At 36.8% G+C, this 18,597-nt stretch overlaps 1 protein-coding gene across 1 annotated transcript in view; it reads right to left on the bottom strand.

Moving 5' to 3' along the window:
* Positions 1-9,701: 9,701 nt before the first annotated feature.
* The window catches only part of Calr (calreticulin), an 81,270-nt gene continuing 72,374 nt past the window's right edge, over positions 9,702-18,597 (bottom strand). The window contains exons 8-9 of the mRNA XM_090386492.1: positions 14,509-14,655; positions 9,702-9,952 (exon numbers count right to left, since the gene is read on the bottom strand). Of these exons, the coding sequence (XP_090242618.1) occupies positions 9,917-9,952; positions 14,509-14,655 (183 nt within the window). The 3' untranslated portion in view covers positions 9,702-9,916. The remainder of the gene's footprint in view (positions 9,953-14,508; positions 14,656-18,597) is intronic.

The raw sequence follows: 18,597 nt of genomic DNA on the forward strand, positions 1-18,597 counted from the left end.
GATTTAGAGGTTTTTAATAAACAGATTACTAAAAAAAGTTTGTAACCTTTTCTTTCATATCACATAAAGGAGAGCAACTCCTTAACATCTTTCTTTTTTGCATTCTTGAATATTATTTGAAATTGCTTTATCTTTTAGTGCTGATTAAGTCTTTCTCGTGGCTGGTCTCCACACTGGAAATCGGTTTGAACATTGACTGAGATCTACTGTATTGAACGTGGGAACAAGACATTTTCATTGAAAACGCATCTGGAGTCAGGAACTCTGTAATGCTACTAAATAACACTGACTCAAATCTGTAAAGTGTATTTATTATGATAATATAAAATACATGTGTACTGATTGTATAACTGTATTAAAACAAAATATATAAAGTTATAAAAACTTTCTCTGTACACCTGATAGGTTATTTAAAATCACTAGAACCATTAACACAGGACCTTTTGGCAGCAATGGCTGCGTTCATCAGCTATAATGGTTGCAGGATGACCGACAATCGATATGTACCACATACATCTCAGCAGGTCTGCAACATGAACTATGGAGTCTTATCACTTTAATTTTATGTTTTATTCTTGTTATACAACATTTATTTTAATAGTTATATGATCAGTATGCATTTTATATTATTTTATATATTTTTTAAATTTAATATTATCTTATATTATGATAATAAAGACATTTTACAGATTTGAGTCAGTGTTATTTAGTAGCATTACAGATGAAAGACATTTTTCACATTTGATTAGTGTTGTCTCCCTCCACCATAATCAAGTTACAGGAGTTGAAACTCTAGAGGAGTTACAGGAGTTTACTCTCTAGTTGAAACCAAAGTAGCTTAACACTATCCATGAGCAAGTGTGAACTGATTTGCCTTTTTTTCTTGTATGGTACTATTATTTTAGTCTATTTGTATGTATTGTAGTGATGAAGATGAAAGTAGGACTCTAGAAGAAACTACATATCTCAATTGTAATTGCATTAATACATAGCAAATTCTTCTTATATGAAAGATTTCAGAAATTACAGTACACAGGAAGATACTCATTCTGCTGTATGACTTTAAACATTTTACGTCTCAATACTTTTTCATCACGCAATGCATGCATTTGGTATGAAAAACCAGAAAGAGAATGTTCAGACTTTGCAACACTCATCAGGCCACTTTTAACTGAAGAGTAAAATAAGTATTAGGGACCTTAATTTTAATTTATTACTGAAATCTGCCATTCTCTCCTTCGAAGTGTATACACTTGTGTCATTAATGATCCAATCTTTAGAACTGCTATTGATCAGGAAACTTTTGTTATAACCAAAAGTGTTGAGTACTTTTCAATAAAAAAAAAAAAAAAATCAACCTTTCCAATCAAATTTGCTTGTTTTCTCTTTCTGGATCATAATACTTGATTTCTCTCTCTCTCACACACAGTTTTGTTTGTAACATTTTGAAGTGCATCGCCACATGAGGGCAACAATTTGCTCTGGAGTCCATGACTCAACCTTTAACATGTGTGGTTTTCTCCGTACACCTGAAACATCCATAAGCGTATAACAATTTGTTGCTCTTGAAAAAATGGTTATGCAACTTTTAGAGCAAGTAAATTAGGGTCCTTTTGCAACCATATCAGCATATTCTTTGATATATTCACCAGTAAATCACTGACACATTTGTCGAATTGTATCACCATTCCATAAATAAAACCAGCCTGTGTAAGTAAAACTAGTAAGATCAGTCTATGTAAGTAAAACATTTGGTCCTTGAGGATGTCACAGACATTCTCTCAGATATGCCAGACAAGCTGTGCTGGCTACCTGGGAGTCTAAAACGCTGATGGAATTGATATTTGGGTGACTTCACAATGACGACTGTTAGTAATCCTGGGTGTAACCTCCATGCACAAGAACTGTGGGAGGTTTGAACCAACGTAAGCAGGGGTCAAGGTATGGCACACACACTACGTGGAGGAATGCCATCCCCTTTGTATTACCAGGCAATACTAGGTGGTAGATGACTCATCAACCGGTGCAATACCACCACTTTGCTTATTGGAGGCTTGAAACGGTGGAACCCGTGTTTAGTCTCCAGAGCTAAGGTCTGGTCAACCCTTCCCCATCTCTTACATCATGCAACATGACTGATGACTTGAGGTTATGACAAATATGGTGAGATCCAATCTTCCTTACAGCTCTAAAACGGTGTTCACAGGCTGGCCGCTAGTTAGTACACAGGACCAAACCTATTGGTAACTCTTTAGGATGCTTCCAGATCTTGCTACCTCTACTCTGCCAGATAGTGACTGGAGAGAGTCCGAGTAGTGAATATGCAGGGAGCACTGTCGAGGCCACATTATGTCAAGGATCTTTTATACTCTTACCACGTGTACGCCATATCGAAAATTTCATTACTTCATACAGCATGTTTGTCCCCCCAACCTTTTCTTACTATTGAATACACCATGAATTGTCAAACTATCTGCAAAAAGATCTAAACCTCCCAAACACTTCCTAGTTCATTTCACAAATACACGTGGTCTCAATACACATTCTCCCAACTCCACTAATCACTTGGAGCTCTTTGACGTCCTCTCTTTGCAACTTGACTTTCTCCAGTCCAACTTTCCTAACAGTGAGGTAATTTTCCTTGGTGATTTTAATGTTCATAAATTCAGGTGTGACTAGAAAATGTCTTCCATTTTCTAGTCACACCAACCCAGCTGGTCGAGATGCTAGGCTTTGGTAATTTTTAATGACCACATCGATTGTTCATTTATCTACAAGAATACCAGACAATCCTAACAATACAGCCAACGCACTTTTTCTCACAAACAACCCTTCTAAGTACACGGTCGAAGTGAGTGATCCTTCAGGTACCTCAGATCACAACTTGGTGATTGTTTCTTCTCCAATGGAGCTTTTATCTCAGTTATTACCAACCTTGTTTGGCATTACAAGAACGCAAAATGGGATGACCTGTGAGATTTCTTTTCTTTGGTCAACTTACTGTTTCAGAACATCTGATGTCAACATTTGCTGTGATTGTGTCAGCAAAATTATTCTTGTAGGAATGGAGTTCTTTATACCACACTGCTCTAAAATCTCGTCGTTTATCTAAACCTTAGTTTTCCAATAAATGTGCTAAGGCTGTTCAAGAGAAGACTTGCATACCGTAATTGGCTTGTTTCCAATTCAGTTTCATTTTCTGCCTACACCAAAGCTCGCAACAATTGTAAAGCAGTTATTAATGTCCAAACTAGATTTTGAACAGGCTAAGAGTAGAAAACTTGCTTCTTGCCCTAATGGTAGCTGAGCATTCTGGTCTCTTGCCAAAGCCGTTGGCTGCAACTTTTGCCCATCTCTGTCAAAACTAGATGATTCTGTTGTCACTTAAGCCAAGGATAAAGCTGACCTCCTAGCATCCCATTTCTCTTTCAACTCATGTATTAATGATCTTGGTAAAACTCCTCCCATGATTCCCAACACCCCCATTCATTGCCTCCTGTGGTCTTCTGTCAGAAGGATTTTGATGGTAAGAAAGCCCCAGGTCCTGATGGTATTTCTCCACTTGTTCTCCTGAACTTACTCATGTTCTTTGCCACCTTTTTTCACTTTCTTATTCCAAAGGTGTTTTTCCCTTCTGCTTGGAAATTTGCTCATATCCAGCCAGTTCCTAAAAAGGGTGACAAATCCCTCCCAACCATCCAATTATTGTCCCATTGCAATTACTTCTACTCTTTCTGAAGTAATGGAGAAATCAATTAACCGCCAACTCTTAAATTACCTAGAAACCTTCCGTCTGATCAACGATCGCCAGTATGGATTCTGTCAGTGTCAATTTACTGGTAATATTCTGGCTTATGTTACCCATGTATGGACAAATTCAATGGAAAAGTTTGCTGAAACAAGTAGTTGCACTTGACATCCCAAAGGCTTTCGATCGTGTTTGACCTAAAGGTCTTCTTAACAAGCTTCCATCTTATGGTTTGCAAACTATTTTTTGTAATTGGTTATCCAGTTTTCTCTCTGATCGCTCACTGAGGGTGTGATGGTAGATGGCTCTCTGTCTTCTAACTTCTCCACTAATGCTGGTTGTCCCCCAAGGTTCAGTTTTTTCCCACTCTTCTCTTCTTTTATATTAATGACCTTTTTCCATTGACTGGAAATCCCATCCATAGTTTTGCCAATGATAGCACATTGCATTCCACTTTCCATTTTGAGAACCGTACCCTGTCAAATCGGCTTCTGCTACCAAATCCTTAAATGCTGATCTTCGGGTAATTCTCCAGTGGGGCAAAGACAACTTAGATGATTTCAATCCTTCTAAAACTCATATCTTGCAAAAAAGGATTCTTCTGCTCCTATGCTATCTTTGGTGACACCCCAATTTCTAGGGAAAATGATATCTCTTGGGGATTACTCTGACTTCTAATCTCTCTTGGCACAAGCACATTACAAGTATTGGTTCGTCTGTATCTAAAAAACTTGTTTTTCGCTCTCGACGTTACTTTTCTTCCAAATAGCTGTACAAATCGCAAATCCACCCTACCATGAAATATTGTTCCCACATCTGGGGGTGATGCCCCCAAAACCTCTCGGGCTTCTAGATTCCATTCAGAAGAGGGCAGTTAGGTTAAATAATGACTCCTCTCTAACAGTCTTTCCACTCTGTCTCATAGACATACTGTTTCTGCAGCATGCTTCCATGGGCTTCTATAATTCTTGCTCTCTCTTTCAAAACAGTCAGAACATGTGTTGCCACCAACCAATTTTTCATCTTCCTCGTTTATTTATTCAACTGCTGTTTTCTGGAACAACCTTTCTTTGTATTTCCTGAAGTTTACAGTCTAAGTCTAATGTCAACAAATATCTTCTTTCATCTTCTCAACCTCCAACCCAAGCACAGTACTAAGTACTATAGATTCTAAGACTTGTCATTTGGGGGTTTTCATTAAAAAAAAAAAAAAAAATTAGTGGATAATTTGCCTCTTCTTTTAGGGAATATTATTATTATTAGCCACATTGTGCAAGTAAGCCTGAGAGAGAGGAAAAGAAGAATGATGATATCCAGCTCAGGATATCATAATAACTAATTCTTGACAATATAATGGAAATCCCTTGCTTTGCCACCCATTCAACCAAGAAACTAGATTTTGTAAAAAACAAACCCAGTTTAAGTGAGTTTGTTTTTTCAGAACACAATCAGTGACTAATTTTTTTTGAGGAGGAATTCCATAGCTTTTTTCAATAGGACCAATTTGTAAGGATGGATAAATATTTCCATAATATAAACTAAGGATTGAAATATCTATTCATCCTTACTTCATAGGCTTGTTAAAGTGTATATTGACCAGTCTCCAGGGGTTTTGCTTGTGCCTCAGCATAATCCATTAAGCCATCAATAACAATGCAAAGAAACCATCTCAAGTCCTTTGGCATTTAATATAAATTTAAATTTTATTCTAATTAATATTATTTAATGCCAGTAAGTGACCCAAGGCAGAGTTCCAAAGAACATTACTCCTAACATTAGCGCAGCAATTGGAAAACGAGACTGATAAAATATGTACCCCACGTATGTATAAACTGACCTTGGTTTGGTAGTAGTAGTAGCAGCAATGTGATGTGATGCAAGAAAGCAAGTTTGAGCTTATGCAGCATCAGCCAAAAAAAAAAAAAAAATACAAAACAATTCCCTCTAAATGTTTGTCCAGTTCCTGCTAACTAAAGGCAATTTCCACACATTTATTCTACACCTCTTTCCTCAATTTGAATTTATGCCCCCTTATGTTGTAATCTGAACAAGTGGAAGAATCCCATCAGAATTCAGTGTGCTCAACCCATTCAAGGCCTTATACACCTCGCAGGTGCCTAGTCGGCAGCCACAGCAATTTGCAGAACTTAAGCCTCTCTTGGTAAGAGGATCCCTTCATTCCCATCACCAATCTTCTTGCCCTTCTCTGTACATGCTCAAGCAAATCTACATCCTTCCTAAAATGAGGCCTCCAGCCCTGTATGCAGTACTCAAAGCTTGGCCTGACCATTGCCTTATACAGAGAGACAATCACCTCCTTTTCCCTGCTAGAAAAATGTTGGGTCATGGGAATGTCCTGCAGGGCAGGTCATTTCCATGACCTGCCTGCAATTGCTCAGAAAATTTCATATCTGACTACACAGTTACTCCCAGGTCTTTTTCATTTTCTACCTCACAGTTGGTACATTCCTTTGGGGTTATTTCTACCTATATGCAGTACTCTGCATCTGGCAATGTTAAACTTCAGTTGCCACTTCTCAGTCCATCTGTCCAAATTTTCTAGATTCTGTTGCAGTAGCACACTGCCATTAACAACCCTGCAAACCTTTGTATCATCTGTAGACTTCGACACTAAGCCTGATATACCTTCATCAATATCACTGATAAATATGCAAAACAGTGGACCCAACACCGAAACCCTGTGGGACTCCACTAATAACAGTAGTCCACAAAGAGCAGCACCCATTGATTACCACCATCTTCTCCTACTCAACCATCCTTTTATCCATTGTAGCAACTTACCCTTAATACCATTCTGCTCCAATTTGTACAGTAGTCTTCCTTGCACAACAGTGGCAAAAGCTTTCCTGAAATCCAAGTATATCAACCCCAGAGGCTCACATCTGGTGAGCATGGGCTTGGCACACCCAGGGTCCTGAGCTGGATATCATCATTCTTCTCTTTTTTGGTGATTCCTTTCCACTTCTGTCTCTCTCGGGGTAACTTGGGAATTTATTTATTTTTTTTTTTTGGCTGGTGCAGTGTAAGCCTCAGGCTCCCTTGCACCCTATAGCTCATAATAATATCAAAATTATTTTTTTGCATCCAGTTCCTTTTAACTTTCATCCACATCCATACCCATGGCATTGCACAGCGGTAATGACTTTCCGCAACTTTGGTATTCGATCAGTTTTTGCTGGGTGTTCGTAGTCTTCCACGGTCACAACATTTATGCTACTCAAAAACACAATTTTATGTTTTGCTTTTTGTTCCATTGTCACTCCACAACACAAAAGAAACATACAGTTCAACAACTTTACTTTCTGGAATGGCAGCAATTTCTGCTGACTTCAACTACAGTGCTCAAGGAACAGTCATCCATTTCATGCCAGCACTCTTCTCATTTTCCAATTGCCACACTGTGTAGATCAGTCGCTATTAATAAAAATGAAAAATTTTTCAATAGATATGGGGCTTTTTTTCCCCCCTAGCACCCCAAGTTTGATTTGTAAGGTCTAAGTTCTTATTAGTTGAATGCTGCTTGAAAAGCCCAAGTCAATCTCTGGCTACTCTCCTCTCACCTGCTCCCTGTAGTTTTACTGAAATGACCCAAGCAGTGTTTTACTATGTCAGTAAAACTATTTTTGTAGAGACTAAATCCATTATCTAAACATTGGTTTCCAAAAAGTGCTAAGTCTGTTCAAGATAAGAACATTGCAATTGGCTTGCATCCAAAACTAGAGGTTTGCTTTCTGCATATACTTGCAACAATTGTTGAGGCAGTTATTAATCCATCCAAAAAATTAACAGGCTAAGATTATTCTAGTCTCTTATCAAAACTATGGGCCCCAACTTTTGCCCATATATACCCTCCATCACTGTTAAAACATGACTGTTCTTTTGCTTCTCAGCTAAGGAGGACTTACTAGCTTCATACTTTTCTTTAACTCTTGTATTGACTATCTTGGTAAACCACCACCTATCATTCCCTGTACACTTCAGTCAAAAGAATTCTGAATAATCTTGATGGTATTTCTACATTTGTGCTTACTCCTATTCTGTACTGATCTTGTACACTTCCTTGTGCTTGGAAATTTGCCCATATCTAGCCTAAAAAGTATGATAAATCTGCCCCACTTATTCCTTCTCTTTACAAAGTAATAGAGAAATCCATTAACAACCCACTCTTAAATTATCTTGAAACCTTTCATCTATGAACAGATTCAAAGAAAAAGTTTGGTGTGACTGAAACAGCTGCCCATCTTCTGACCTCTGACATTTTCCCTCTTCTATTTGAACCTGAAATCCTATTCATAGGTTTGCTGATGATAGCACATTGCATTTTGCACTCTAGTTTGAGAAACTCTGCCTTGCACAAACAGCTTCAGCTTCTTAAACATCCCCCAGTGGTGATCCCCAGGTAATTCTTGAATGGGGCAAAGATAACTTAATTTCAATCCTAAATTTTATCTTGTCATATATCTTGCAAAAAGGAGTCTAATGCTCCTATGATTATCTTTGATAACACATCACAGTACCATGCATTTGCTAAACTTGATAAAGACTGTTGTACAAGTGTGGCATTAAGAGCAAGTTACTGCTATGAACAGATGACAGTAATCAGAACTATCTACTGCAACATTATAAAAATTAGGCAGATTGGCTGAGAAGGGCAATTGAAGTCTAACATTGACAAATACAAGTTCCTATAGATGGGTAGTAGGCATCCTTTCTCGAGGATCAAGTTCAAATTGAAGAATGGTTGCAGGATAGTATCAAAATTTGCTTACAACAGCAGGTAGTTGAGTGCTGGAACAGGCCTCCACATATAGTAGTCCGAATAGAGGAAAAACTGGACAAATGTTGTGAAAAGTGGCTTTGCTGATGATGTACAAACCGGCTTTCTTGCATCTACTTTTACCACCATATTTATGATGTCAATGTTATTCTAGTTGTAGTTTCTTCTGTCGTTTACCTATATTTATATGAATTTTTTAAATAATTCCATAATGCTGTTTCCAATATCTCTACAGTAACCAGAAAATAATTCTAGTTAATTCTATTTAGAATTAGTAGTGGCAAATTATGCAAGAAAGCAAGTTCATACAGCATCAGACAAAAAAAAAAAAAACACTATTCTCACAATAGTTTGTGTAGTCCTTCCTTGCACTTAAGCTAACTTCCACAACAGATGGAAGTTTGTTCCTGCAATATTTAGCCAGATTGCTGGACAAATTGGAGTAAGCAATCATGGCTTATTTAATCTTATGTGCAACAGTAGCAAAAGCCTTCCTGAAAACTAAGTATGCAATATGAGAATTATTTTTGCATCCAGTTCCTTTGTGACTGCATCACAGTATCCAATCAAATTGATCTCATAATTATGGCTAAGGGTATGCTTACCTCCCTTAATATAACTAGATAGATTCTACACAGCTATTACAAAGTCATTAAGCTCCATACTGGACTTGGATAAACTTTTGTCACCCACTAGAGAATATCAGAGACCAATCTGTAGCCAAAACCCCAGAATAGCTGATATTCTCTAGAGAAAAAAAAAAAAAAAATTAATGGTGGGAAACTATGCAATTTTTTAAAAATAATCAAGGTTGATGATATTTAACATGAGAACTGGTAAAAGTTAAAACTGTTTAGTATCAGTTTTTTGCAGGTCTATACATTTTCAATGTTTGCTAGTGCTATTGTTGCATGGCATGGTGAGTAGAGAGGCTCAAGCTAGAAGCACTCTTTCTATATTAAATATATTCAAGAAGTTTGAAAGCAGATCTGTTCAGACCAAGGGCTATCCATTTTTTCTCAGAGTAAAAATTGTTTAGAGAACCATACAATGCTCCAGAGAAATTTATGTAGGATAAGTGCTTCTCATTATGCCAGTGTTAATTTTGTGGTTTTTTCCCTACCCAAGAGGACTTAAAGAAAGCATCTATAGAAGTACAACACAATACTGTTTAATGACAACCAAAATTTACAAAGGACATTTATTCTTTACAGAACCGTAACAACTACATTTTTGATCCCTTTGTACAACTGCACTTTGTGCAAAATATCCCCCCCTGAAGCCAACACTAGTGGCACATGGAATGGCAGGACTGGAGAACAGTGAACTAGCCAATTAAGATTTTAAATATTTTTAATCTTCCACCAATCTCAGAGTTCTTCATGATCATGCTTGTCTTCAGTATCCTGAAAAATAAATGTTATTTTAGTGGAAATAATGCCCATTTTATTGAATAACATTAGCAATAAATTTAAAAAATAACTTTTTGTTTCTTATCTTTAACAGCTTAACCTACAATAGTTAGTACTAATTTTCAGTACAAAACCAATAAGAAATCTGTAGTCACTGAAGCAAAAATTAAGCAAGAGCTTGGGCTATGCCTGAAAGTTGAGAGTAGCCACCATAGATATGCCAGATCTGTTCTTTTGCTATTCCACAGATAGTAAATTCCCACATGAAGTAGTTTAATTAGTTCATGAAAAAGACTAACAGTATTGTTTATCAGTATAGTATGCTTTCAAACATTTTTCTGTTTCAAATGTCTATTAGGCAACTGATTATGATTGCTTACAGAAAGATACTGTAGCAGACTGCACCTCTAAAATATTAATTTTTTTTTTTTTTTTTTTTATATAACAATGGGTCTGCTGTCAAAGCATTTCCAAAACTGCTGAAATATGTAAATTCAGTCCCCCAACATTCAGCTTTGGCATGAAGACAAACTATCTCCAAGTTTAAAAAGTTTTACCACAAAGTAAAAGTATGCCCATCAACTCCTCTACTTGATGCTGCTGGCTTGAAATAAACACGAAAATATATCCAACATCCTGGGTGAAATAAAGTACTATGACTTTGCTTGCTGTCTGTGGTTACTATTACTCACTGGACAACAGGGAAATTTTTTTTTTTCTTCGTTGTGGGACAATCATGTAACAAACAAATATTATGCAGTATTTAGTAAAGAGGAAAGTATTTTTACCAGGCAGAAGCAATATGGTTCTACTGGTGAAAATAAAGCTTAGACCAATGAAGAATTTCATTAAGGCTCTTCATAAAGGAGAGTGGATTCTGCTAAGGGGGTTTCTAATTTAACAAATACAAACCTGAAAGGAATTTTCATTGGGCCTCCATGATGTATTTGAAAGAAAGAGAAGAGGGAAAAAAATAAATAATAATGAAACCAATTACTGCAGTGTTATAAAGATATGGGCTGCCAAATGTCTCTGAAAATTCATTTTCTTTTCTACCTCAGTTTTATCTCAACTTGGGAGACATGTGATGAGCCAGAGGAACACTTTCATCAGGACATAACCAAAAGGATAAATGGTACAGAGGTCCCTGGGATATTGCCACAATGGCAGATTAAGGGATAAATTGAGTGGCAAACATTTCTAAGGAAATAGAATGCATGTAGTACATTGTTTAATTTAAGTATTTTAAATTTAATAAGATCCATTTTTAAGAAAATTCATTACATTAATAAAATGTCCACAACTCTCAGGGAAAAATTGAGATCCATTTCTTTTATAGTCTGCAACTTCAAACAGCCATGGGGGAATGTATTTTATTTTTGGCCAGTGTTATTAGCAAAATGATACAGGAGAGGAAAGCTTACAACAGCTGTTGTAACTTAACTCCTTAAATTTATTCAAACTACCCAGTTGGAAGTTTTTTCTAACTCACTGATCTGAAATGATTTGGTGTATCAGCTGTAATGCACTGGAAACTAAACCATGAAAGTGTTGATGAGTTTAATCTTAAATTGATGAACATATCTAGAATGTGGACGTTCAGTTAAAATAGTGTCAGGTGGTTAAAAAAAATGGGCCACCACTCTCACACATAGGAGAGTGTTTTTTGGCAGGTCTAGTGAAAGGCTCATTTGTAGGGCAAAAGATTAAACTTTTGTCAGATACCTTAATCTCTACAGTAACCACACAAATTTTGTTTTCAATCTGGCATTTCATTTTTTTTCTTTCAAGCACTGAATGAAGTGAAGTGTCACATTGGATAAAGTGGAATACAGTTCAGTGATTTGGTTCCTCTTTCTGAAAGTAAAATCCACAAAAAAAAAAAATGTTCACTCTGTATGGAAAACATTGGTATAAACAATTGTTTCACTCACCATCCATTAAGCAAATGTTTAAAAATCAATCTTTTCATGGAGGGATTGATTCCCACAGCATTACTGGTCAGGCTGGAAACAATTGTCATTAATTCACATTTTCTCCCTTTTCATAGGATGAATCAATCAGCCCTTGCAAGTCATCTTACCTAAACTAAGGAGAGAATGTAACTCAGATTCAGCAAATCCACCACAGGGAAATTTTGGGATTATTTAATCCTCCCCTCATCCCCCCCCCACCAATAATGTTAGATTGTTGGAATTCATATATGAACTCTAGTAAGATATGTGATGTATCCTTTCCATATGTAATTCAACATGAATTGAGGGTTATTTTCAATGATTGAAAGTATCAGATACAATAGCTTTCAAATAGTTCATTACATGATAAAAAAAAGACCCAGGTTTAATAATTATAAAATTTGAATAATATATTTACTATTAGTGCTTGGCACCACCCATTATTATATACACATGTGCAAACCACTAACAGCAATTTAAGTTAAGGTACTCCCAAACATAGTCACTCATTCTTTGGCAGACAACAATGGATTAAGATAACATGTAAATAAAGCTCAACACATACACACAACAATGGTATGGTGAAGGCTCCTGCTGATGTTGCTTATGTACATCAGAGATATTCTGCAATTACAAAGTAAAACAGTGTACACACTAATTCTGATTGTTAACTGCAGAGGCTAAAGGAGTTTTAACTCACAGGTTACCTTGTTAATTGTAAACATTTATATACAAGTCAGGTCTTCTATACTCAAGCACCATGAGTCAAACTCATGGGTGGCATGGGAATGCACTATGTACAGATGACAAAAGGGATGGGGGATTGTGATCAAATAAAAAGGTACAAAACTTCTGATATTACAGGATGGGCAGGAGCATTTGTCATGGAGTAATTTCCATGGTTTCATACCCACATATATTGGTCCATTATGATTCTCGGGTTCGAATCCCGTCTCGGGCTTGGATCAAAGTACTGCAAAAAACCTTGGGAGGTGCACTATGGCCACAGAAGCCGATGTGCCAACAACTACCAAAAAAAGAAAGAAAAAAATATATATATATATGATTATCTTGGAAGCAATTTATTTCTTATTAACAGTGACATCCTTGTATGCTGTCACAGACATAACTCCCCCCCCCGCGCCATCTGTACATGGTGCATTCCCATGCCACCTGTGAGTTTGACTCATGGTACTTGAGTATAGAAGACCTGATTTGTATATAAATGTTTACAATTAACAAGGTAACCTGTGAGAATCTTTAGATTCTCCAGAGAATCACTGTAAGGATTGCAATTTTTAAAAGATTGTAAAAACAAACACATTTTCTCATATCATTACTGTTTTCAGAAAATTTGGATTACTAACACATCACAACCAGTTTTCTTAAAACTCATGCTGCCATCTGATCTTAAAGGATCTTTTCATCACTTGTCTTGATCAAGAAAGTATTTGATCTTTTCCTATACTAATCATCTCAGCTATATTAAAACAAATACAGTGGATTCCGGTTTTTTGGGCCACCGGTTAATCTGGGCAAATCTTAAAATTAAAAAAATAATTTTCAGAATCTTCTCTTCATTCCTATTTTTAAAGCTTCGTAATTTGTTACATCCGTTTTCACTTGCTCGTATCATGTTACTTGCAATTTGTGTGTGCTGTGTTCTTTGTTTTTACTGTTTTAAATTTTAATCCCCCCCCCACAAATGTCAACTAGTTCGTATGTACACATTACAGTATGTATTAGTTATTCTGATTATCACGTATATTCTTCCAAGTTTCACGTATCATTTAATTGGTAAGGTAATAAAGGGTAAATTTGTGCTTAATATATCTTTACTTTTATAGCCTGTGGATAATATTCCTCCCATTTTCGCTAATTAGAATCGCTATTTAATTGAATTAAAATTCAATTCACAAACGTGATCACAATAACCGGCGCTTATTACACATCGTATAGTGAATGGTACTTTACTATGGTGACTCCATCGTAACGTGATTTGATTTTACAGGGATATTCATGTGTTGTTGTGGCGGATCCCAGGGTTTCCCCCATAAGCCGCTATTGTACTTGTGTTGAAGCTTATGCCAAAACCGGCCAATTGTATGTAGTGTGTTGGACGTGTAAGTGTTATGATGTGTTCTGTTGTTATGTTATTGGCCGGTGCCTGGCTCTTAGCAGGTAAGAAGCAGTAACACCTGGTCACTACGTCTCACCCCCCATCCCCGCCACGTGGAGGCGGCCAGGATCAATTATCTCCTGCTGGGCAAGCCCAGGGCATAACACCTGAGAGTGCCCGAAAGATTTGATTTTACAGTGAACCAATTGTAAAAAAAAAAAAAAGGGGGGGGTTGTATTTTTAACTATTTACACGAAACTTCGGATAATTGGGGCAGCCGCTTAATTGGGCCAAAATGCACTAGTCCCGATGTGTCCCAAATAACCAGAATCGACTGTATTTTGTTTAAATTTTTTCAAAAATTACATATCACTAATACTATTTTCAGAACTACCAGTAACCAATCTTGTTCCAAGTTGGTATATAATTTGTTTTATGATTAGTTAAATTCACCACAAACTATGAAAATATATTACCTCTGTTGCAACATCATCAGCTGCATCCTTTGTATCCTCAGCATCTTCATCATCTTCCTCTTCCTCTTCGTCATCTTTCTTTGTTTCTGCCTCTAATTTTTGTCTTTCTTCTTCATCTTGTTTCTCCTTCATTTTACGTTCTGCATCCTAAAAATAATGGCCATTCAAATTCAGTTTTCTATATAAGTTAACCACTTACAGCAAAATATTTTAATACCTGTTTACTAATTTTTGATGCTGTTAAACTATATTCCTACCACAAACCCATCATTACTTGGCCATGCTAGCCATTTGGAACTTAAACAGTGATATATCCCCCCCCCCCACTAAAAGGAATGGCAAAACAATGTTTGAAGGCAATCAATCAAATCATCTCAGTAGTTGAAAGTAACAGCAATAACAGAATCTGCATTTTGAGTTATTTTATATGTGCACTTGTTTCCAATTGGATGTTGCCCCAGCATTATTCTCCATTTGCAACTTTTCCTATAGTCTATTCATGCAAAGACAGCATCAGTAAACAAACAGTGATGTTCCGCATCACATTAGGCCTAAATGGTTATCAAATGAACTAATGAGACTCTTAACAGAGAAGAAAAATGCATGGGATGCATATAAATTATCAAGCGACTCAAAAGCCTATGGCAGATATAAGCTAGTCTGTAATCAGGTCACAAAGGAGGTTAGGCAGGCGAAGGCAGATTACGAGAATTCCTTGGCAAAAGATGCTAAGAAAAACAGCAAGGATTTCTTTACTTATTTAAACTCTAAAAGGAAGGGGATGAATCTGATTGGTCCACTTGATATCGATGGTTCGACTGTTGATGATCCTGCTCAGATAGCAAACCAACTGAATGAGTATTTTGCATCTACATTCACACACGAGGAATTATTAATGTTTGAAAATGGCAGAAGGTTATCAAATTGTAGCACGATACTTAATGATTTTGTAATAACTGAGAGCAAAGAGGAGAAATTGTTGAAGTTAAACATGTTTTTCGTGAAAAATTATGATCATTCTTTATTGAACAACCTTGTAAAAACTTCAGTCATTTCATATTATATAATAATGAAATTAATATGTGAAAAACTGACAGTTCAATACAGCTTTCTATATAAATAAATTTTAACAAAAGTTCTCAAGAGTTGGCATTCTTACCCATTCTATCAGGCGACCTCCAGGAAACAATCTATCCATGTAGCAAGCGGTTTGGGAAGCTATAGGAAACAGTTCTTGTTCAACCAAAATGTGAGAAATAGAAGCTACTTTCACACTGGGGAAAGGGAAAGAAAAGCACCTGGGCTCAATGGGATCTATCCAGTTATATTAAAGGAGGCGGCAAAGCAAGTAAGCAAACCCTTAGCCATAATTATGAGAGAATCCTTGGACTTGGGGGAGGTTCCCACAGACTGGAGATGTGCAAATGTATCCCCAATTCACAAAGGGGGATCAAAGGGTAACACGAGCAATTACAGACCAGTTAGTTTAACTTCTGTTCTCGGTAAAATAATGGAGTCACTGGTTAAAGATGCATTGCAGCATCATCTAGACAAGACTGCAGCAATAATTCAGACACACCATGGGTTTGTTAAGGCTTGTCTGACAAATTTGATAGGATATTATGATGTGGTTACAAAGGAACTGGATGCAAAAAATAATTTTGATATCATATATTTGGATTTCAGGAAAGCTTTTGACACTGTTGCGCATGGAAGACTATTGTACAAATTGGAGCAGAATGGTATTAAGTAAGTTGCTACAATGGATAGAAGGATGGTTAAGTGGGAGAAGACAGAGGGTGGTAATCAATGGGTGGTAATCAATGGGTGCTGCTCTTTGTGGACTAATGTTATTAGTGGAGTCCCACAGGGTTCGGTGTTGGGTCCACTGTTGTTTTGTATATTTATCAATGATATTGATGAAGGTATATCAGGCTTAATGTCGAAGTTTGCAGATGATACAAAGGTTGGCAGGGTTGTTAATGACAGTAATGGCAGTGTGCTACTGCAACAGGATCTAAATAATTTGGGCAGATGGGCTAAGAAGTGGAAACTCAAGTTTAACCTTGACAAATGCAAAGTACTGCATATGGGTAGAAGTAACCCCAGAGAAACGTACCAACTGTGTGGTACTGCACTTAAGGTGGTAGAAAATGAAAGATTTGGGAGTAATTGTGCAGGCAGATATGAAGTTTTCTGAGCAATGCAGACAGGCTGCCAGGCAGGTCATGGGCTTTTGTCAATGATAATATAGGAATTTTGCTAGCAGGGAAAAGGAGGTGATTATCCCTTTGTATAAGGCCACTCCTTGAGTACTGCGTACAGGTCTCATTTTAGGAAGGATGTAGATTTACTTGAGCGTGTACAGAGAAGGGCAACAAGATTGGCAAGGGGAATGAAGGGATCCTGTTACCAAGAGAAGCTCAAGTTCTTCAAATAGCAGTGGCTGGAGACTAGGCACCTGCACAGTGATCTGATTGAAGTGTATAAGGCCTTGAATGGGTTGAGCACACTGAATTCTGATGGGATCCTTCCACTTGTTCAGATTACGAACCTAAGGAGGCATAAATTGAAATTAAGAAAAGACAGATGTAGAATAGATATGCGGAAATTTGCCTTTAGCCAGTGGATGGTTAATTGCTGGAACAAACTTCCATCTGTCATGGAAGTTGATAGGTTGAATAAATTTAAGGAGGAACTGGACAGGCATTTGGAGGGAATGGTGTTATTTTTATTTTTTTTTTTGGCTGATGCTGAAAAAGCTCATACACATGCTTTCTTGCATCACATGCCACTAATACATCTCTTGCTGCACTTAATTCCATTACAAGATTTAGACAACACTTTTCAGAAAAGTAATTAAGTACACAAGAATATTTGGAATATGAACATGTTCACAACTGTTCTTGTGGCTTTGTTACATATAGTCTGCTTCCTACGAAGACTGTAAATCAGAATGTCTTATAATGGGGGTTTTTAACTTCCCAGATATTGACTGGAACTTGTGGGTTGGTAACTCACACACTAGTAAGACTTTTGTGGATTTATTGGATGATTGTTTTCTGCAGCAGCCTGTTCGAGAGTATTACCCTCTCTGGTTATGTGTTCACAGTGTACTGATGTGGGATTTACTTAAAGATATAATTACCATCAGGGGTAAAGAAAAGGGTTTTTATTTCGTAAAGTGGTTGCAGACAGTTTTTAAATTCTGTACAGTGGGATCAACTGATGATGTTACCAACAGCAAATTGCTAAGTGGGAAGCATTCAAGGAAACTAATAAAAAAGTTTCATACCTATTAATAAATATTGTTCAAGGTTTAGGCCTAAATGGCTGTAAAATAAACTAATGAGACTCGTGGCAGAGAAGAAAAATGCATGGGATGTATTTAAATTATCAGGTGACACAGAAGTATATGCCAGATATAAGCTAAGAAGTTAGGCAGGCAAAGGCATATTATGAGAAATCTTTGGCAAAGGATGCTAAAAAAAAAAGTAAGGATTTCTTTACTTATATAAACTCTAAAAGGAAAGGGACGAATCTGATTGGTCCACTTGATATCAATGGTTCGACTGTTGATGATCCTTCTCAGATAGCAAACAAACTGAACGAGTATTTTGTATCTACATTCACACAAGTTATTAAGAATTGAGACTGCCAGAAAGTTATCAAATCGTAGGAGAAATTGTTGAAGTTAAATATAAGAAAGGCACCTGGGGTGGATAGGATCTATCCAGTTATATTAAAGGAGGTGGCAAAGGAAGTAAGCAACCTTTAGTCATAGTTATGAGAGCATCCTTGGACTCAGGGTCCCCACGGACTGGAGATGCAAAGATGTATCCCCAATTCACAAAGGGGGATTGAAGGGCAACATGAGTAATTACAGACTAGTTAGTTCAACTTCTGTTCTAGGTAAAAAAAATGGAATCACTGGTTAAAGATGCATTGCAGGATCTAGACAAGACTGCAGCAATAATTCAGACACAGCATGGGTTTGTTATGGGAAAGTGTTGTCTGACAAATTTGATTGGATAATATGATGTGGTTACAAAGGAACTGGATGCAAAAAATAATTTTGATATCATATAT

Source organism: Mastigoproctus giganteus, chromosome 12 (assembly GCF_048544385.1).
Source record: "Mastigoproctus giganteus isolate SK-2022 chromosome 12, ASM4854438v1, whole genome shotgun sequence".
Lineage (NCBI taxonomy): Eukaryota > Metazoa > Arthropoda > Arachnida > Uropygi > Thelyphonidae > Mastigoproctus > Mastigoproctus giganteus.